Source organism: Opisthorchis viverrini (genome assembly GCF_000715545.1).
Source record: "Opisthorchis viverrini unplaced genomic scaffold opera_v5_296, whole genome shotgun sequence".
Classification (NCBI taxonomy): Eukaryota; Metazoa; Platyhelminthes; class Trematoda; order Opisthorchiida; family Opisthorchiidae; genus Opisthorchis; species Opisthorchis viverrini.
Window position 1 is genome coordinate 53156 of NW_008751953.1, and position 5791 is coordinate 58946.

The window sequence follows — 5791 nt, forward strand, 5'->3', positions numbered from 1 at the left end:
AACCTTATTCCTTTATTTAGTGATCAGTGAGAATGTTTCATTTTCCAGGAGCTTGGATTCACTGAATTTGACCAAGTTTGACCCAAAAACGTTAGAGCGATTTAGTAAATATACACTCATTTGCAAACTAGTCTGGTTTTTCGAGAGACTCACCTGGAACCCAGCTGAATCTCTCGTTTGTGATGTTTTTTGAGGCAGGAGAATGTTCTGCACCAGACCGCCTCATGTTTCAGTCGCCACGATATTCGAGATATCGCGATACATGTACATCTTCGTGATGTGGACTACTCATAAGATTGCTAAAAACGGATTTCCAGCAACCTTACAAGTAGTATTTTAGAGTGATTTTTTCGTTTGATCACATCTATCAGACTAATTCAGACAGGTGACCATCCCATCTATTTTAACAGATTCTGTGTACCGTCCTAACGCCTGCTTTCCGTACTTATTGTGCCTGTAATATCTCTTGTCCACTTTCGTTTGCTGATTTCATTCAAGCAGCACTGTTTTACATAACTGGCTTTGTAGCATCAAGTATGAATCAACATCTTCGCTTCAGGCAACGTTTTCAAAACAGAACTGATATGTGATTTATCTGAAGCCACTCGTAACATGCAGTCTGAGTGACCTTGATGCTAAATTATGCGGTCGTTATGATAGGCTTGTTTTTCATCTGTTCTGAGTCATTTCAATATATGATTACGGCTTAGGTATGGTAGCCAAATGTGTGACTGAATCATGTTTGACCTACTGTAACGTGGTTTTTTTATCGTTCATCTACTTCGATTCGGCACGGTCGCTAAGGCCGCTCGCCCTAGCAACAAGTTCACGCATGTTTTTCACTTAGAGTGGTAGGTATTGGTGCACGTCTCGCGATATTTTTGGAACCGAACAGCAGAGCAGCACAATGCAAACTATAGCATTGTTTGATAAAAACCGCGAAGATCGTAAGCTTATCTACAGCCAACTCGAGCGCTGTGGGTCTACTTTGAAGATTGCTCGATCGGTCCAGGTTAATCTGCATGGAATTTGACCTGCAAGTAGGTATTCAAACACGCACAAATGCAATCTGGCTCTCGTTTCCATACAATGATCGATTGGATTTTTGGCAGCTATACGACTTCTCCTACGTGAATCCACTGCCAGTAACCGAGCGATGTGTAGCCTATGCTTCACAATGGGTGACGCCCATTCCCGTCGAGGTGCAGGTGGACCATGGTTGTGATTAGTCTTTCCAAACTGAACTGTGGCTCCTAACCGGAAGCGGTGCGATCTAATCTCCCTAGCATGCATAGTGTTGTTCATCTCCCGGGTATTTAGCTTCGATTGAATTCGATTTACTGGATGAAATCCCAGTTCGCATTCCTTATGGTTTTTGGATAAGGCAATGGCTTCAATCTTGCACTATGCTTTGGTTTGTAACAAGTTCCGTTCGAATCAAGCCATGGTGTTCAATGATCCAAACTAGTCAAAATATTTCTACTTTCACCTGTGATTAACTCATTTTTCTGGAGATAATTTAGCCCTTCATACGGAAGTTATTCAGTCATGTAGTGATAAAGTCTCCTAGGCCCAACTACATCTGACCGTTGTTGTTGACCATTCATCCCCGTTGAACCTAAAAACCATTTGAGACCTCAGTCAACTCGAAGTCATTAGTGACAAGTCAGATGTTCGTGAATTTTCAACGAACTTGGGAGGTTTACCAAATTATTGAGAAAAAACTCATTCAAACCCGAGAAATAAACGCACCACGTAAAAGTACTTTTAAAGTTCATTTCTGGCAAACGGACATAAGATGCTCACGTCTATGAATTGATGAGCGTGATGGCTAGAATTGTTGGAACAATACTGTCGAGTTCCGTTCAGAATTACTTCGAAACTGCACTTGCTATAGGTCACAGAAAGATCATTTTACTAGGATTGACACATGTACGCATCACAACCAATGCTGAAATGGTGTGTGTCTGGAAGACATAAACCGAACTTTGTTCTGTCGAACCCGGGGAAATTCATTTCAATTTTGTCAATTCTTTTGTTTTTCCACCTTTGGACTGATCATATGCCAATAAATCAGGACCCAGGGATCGAGCAAACTTCAGTCGTAAAGTTGGAACAGACCAACAGTCTTGTAACACTTTGTGTACGACGCGGAAAACACGAAGAAACCAAAAGCAAATGGGCAGAAATAAGGACCATGGTGGAATGTGTTTTGAGTCAGAAAGTATTGAGCCCACAAGACTGGTGGTCTCAAGCGGATCGGCAAATTCTTCTCAGACGAGTTACTGGGGTCGAAAGAGTGACGTACGGTTAGGTGTCATCTTGGTTTCGGTTATGCAAGGCTCCGGGTCCTTGAATGGTTTTTAACTGACCCAGCTGTTGACGCAATTCAGTGTTGAAGGGAGCAAAAACAATATGCGGCTGTCTTAGCAGTGTACACCTCACGAACCTCTAAGAAGATTCCAACCCCGATTGATACATCTGAGCAATGAAATCAGACCACGAGGGGCAGATGAGCAGTGTGACAAACTCGCTCGCGCACTCTATGCCACCACCTAATATTTATACCTCCTTTGTTAGACGATAGGATTTCGTGTGGAGTCTAGACCGAACACTGATATATCCTCAAATATTACCTGACGATAATGCACTGTCTGTCACCGAACTTTTCGGAATGGTCGTTCCATAACAAATTTCGTCACTCACATCAGCATTGAAACAGGTTTCTGCTAACACAACCGCTTCTAATTGTCAGATGCATTTTGCTAATCCAAGCAACACTCCCCGTAGAGACCACATTGGTTGATGTCACCGCAAAGAGTTGCATTCTTTCTGTGCATTTCGATCTACCGGCCTGCGATCTTCCTACTCCCTCGGAACTGATTTATAAAGGCGTATTTCAGTCAGGCTTTTTGGTGATGTGATTTTCTACAGAGCAAAACGGATTCCAAATAATAGCGACCTTTGTGTGACCTTGAACTGACCTATTGACATTAAAATGAACGCAGTTAACATAGTGGTGCATTTCACCGGGGTAAAATGAAGTATGAAGCAAACTTCAGATTCCGAGAGCACAGATAATCTTGGAAGCCCTTCTAGTAGATTCTCTTGAATTTCTCTTAGGTTCAGAGTACTGCTGATGCGCGACAAGAATGCACCAGCTCTACAGTGCTTCTTGATTTCGCAGTACTTGGAAATCGAAGTTGAAACCCCAGATTCAACATGCTCGTTTCCCATCAGCATGACTATCAGGAAATGTTGTAATCGGGGTGTAATTGGTCTAAACTCCCACAAAATGTGTGAAAATAACTCCACTCTAAAATAACACAAGAGCGGCATTCCAGAAGGGGAACACTGCGCTCTGCACTGGTGCATTTGAAGGATCACCTCCCGGCAAACAGAACCAAGGACTGTGTCTACAAAATTAAGTGTAATGACTACCATAAGGTTCCCATAGGACAGACGGCCAGAGAACCACACATCAGAGTCGGAGAGAATGGTAGAAAAATAATCAGGCCGCCGAGAAACGCAGATGAATATCAAGCGTTATTAAAAGACTCGGCAATCGCACTGGACACGGGACACAAAATAGACTTAGAAAATGTTGAGGTTTTGAGGCGGGGACTACGGTCCACATCACAGAGACCGATAAGCAAGGGGGTAAAAATCGCCAAGCATCCCAGTATTAACAGAATAGAAGGCATGGAACTGACAAGCGTGTGGAGAACGGTTTTGGATCAGTCGTGCTGACATGTGTTGGTGTGCGATTATCAGAGGGAAGGGTAGTCAGCATCTGGATTCCACTCAGCCTTACGCACCTCCCCTCTCCCCAACTAAATTGTCGCAACATTCACAAGCCCACGAAGATCAAGAAAAATTCTACCATTGGCACCCGAGGTGAATTATCAATTGAAGCACCCTGAGTGGAACATTGGGGAACAACAAGAGATCGGAACTAATTTGAAACTCCTCCAACCCATCAATTCAAGATTTTGACAACTTCACTAACCGACAAGAGCCGTACTTTACACTCAACACTGATCTAGTGTGATAAGCTGAAGAGGACTGACTTACTGATTGGTTCCCCGTCTGTCTTATAACCTTGCCAATTTGGTGACCTGTTCACTTGGCCTGATGCAACTTTTGTGTCAGAAGCGACACGTTGTCCAAATAAAAACTACCGATACACTCATTTGCAAATGAATTTGGTTTTCACGGGAGACTCAATTGAATCTGTCGTTCATACTGTCCTCCAGCTGAATGTGCTGCACACAGGCCGCCTCATGATTCAGTTGGCACTATATTCGAGATATCGCAGTATATTTTCATAAAGGAAACTATTCAAAAGGTTGCTGAAAACTCTTCGACAGCCCACGACCGGTTTCGCCCTTCTTGGGGTTCATCAACTGAGTCTCCCGTGAAAACCAAATAGATTTGCAAATGAGTGTATTTCTCGAAAACAGTTCAATTTGGGTTCAAGTAGAACATAAGGTTGACGGAAACCCGGGGACTGCGCCTACCTGATGAGCCCGAACTGGAAGGGCGAAACCGGTCGCGCGTTGTCGAAGAGTTTTCAGCAACTTTGTGAGTGGTTTCCTTTATGAAAAAACTACCGATTGTTTACCAAGCTCTTCTGAAACGATATCACTCTACTTGCTCAACACATCCATGCATTCATTGCGAAAGCATGACATTCACGCTCAGAAGCAACTGTTGATGAGTGCGTAAGAGAAGCTGCAGCGGTAGAACATGGCCAACGTGAACAGAATTTGCACAAAAATTTATCAACAACAAATGTCACTCGCAGCTTCACCACTAGGTGGTTGTGTACACTAGCTTACAGACTGTGTGATGTACCTGTCGTGTTCAGCTGACGCGGCTCAGCTTAATTCCTTCGGGTCATGTTGCTCACAACGTGTGCCAGCTGACAAAACTCATGATTTCATGCAGTTTCGGAGGCATTCCTCCGATTCATCAATACCGTGGTTGCCGTATATCGATGTGTTTTCGATTCCGTCTCTTTGAAATGCAATCTTGAGTGGTAAAGTAGCTGATGGGACGAGATAAGAGGTTGCTCCGTGATTAGCTGTGATATGCCTTGGGTTCGACAGAGGAATGACTGTCACTCACACAAAATACGTTTATGAATTACGGCATAATCATTTTCAAGAACAAGAGCCCAAATGACCCTGTGGATCAAGGAGCAGAGAAACTACCGCCAAAACTACTTTGCTGATAAGCAGGAGAGTATACACTTCCACAATTTGAAGGTTTTCATCAGAATGCTTAAAATCGCAAGTGACAGACAGTGTAAAATCCACTCAAAGGTTTCAGAAGTACTATTGTCTTCAGCTTTCTTTGATTCTTTTGAGAGATTACAGATTTCTAGGGCACCCATGATGTCGTTGTTCACATCAGGAAAAACAAACGCCTTTGTGTATGCAGGCAAATGACCTCCGAACATAAGTTATTCTGTTACAGAGGAAACTACTCACAAGGTTACTGAAAACTCTTCGACCTTGTGAGTAGTTTCTTCTTTGAAAATATACTGCGACATCTCGAATATCGTACCAACTCAGACATGAGGCGGCCTGTGTGCAGCACCCTCAGTTGTACAATAGCATAAACGAAAGATTCAGTTGAATCTCTCGTGAAAACCAAATTGATTTCCAAATGAGTGCGTTTCTCGAATTCTGTTTCAGCTTTCCAACTCAACCAGGATTCAGCCTCCCCCGCCTAGGGCAAGCCATCCAAACTTCCAAGTCCTTGGTGATCTCTCATTGAGGGTTGA

At 43.3% G+C, this 5791-nt stretch overlaps 1 protein-coding gene across 1 annotated transcript; it reads left to right on the top strand.

Moving 5' to 3' along the window:
• Window positions 1-202: 202 nt before the first annotated feature.
• On the top strand, window positions 203-3750 carry T265_09668 (hypothetical protein; the record flags this gene model as incomplete). Its single annotated transcript, XM_009175818.1, has 3 exons — window positions 203-264; window positions 3130-3297; window positions 3345-3750. The coding sequence occupies 3 exons, from the start codon at window positions 203-205 to the stop codon at window positions 3748-3750; spliced, it is 636 nt and encodes a 211-aa protein (XP_009174082.1).
• Window positions 3751-5791: the final 2041 nt, after the last annotated feature.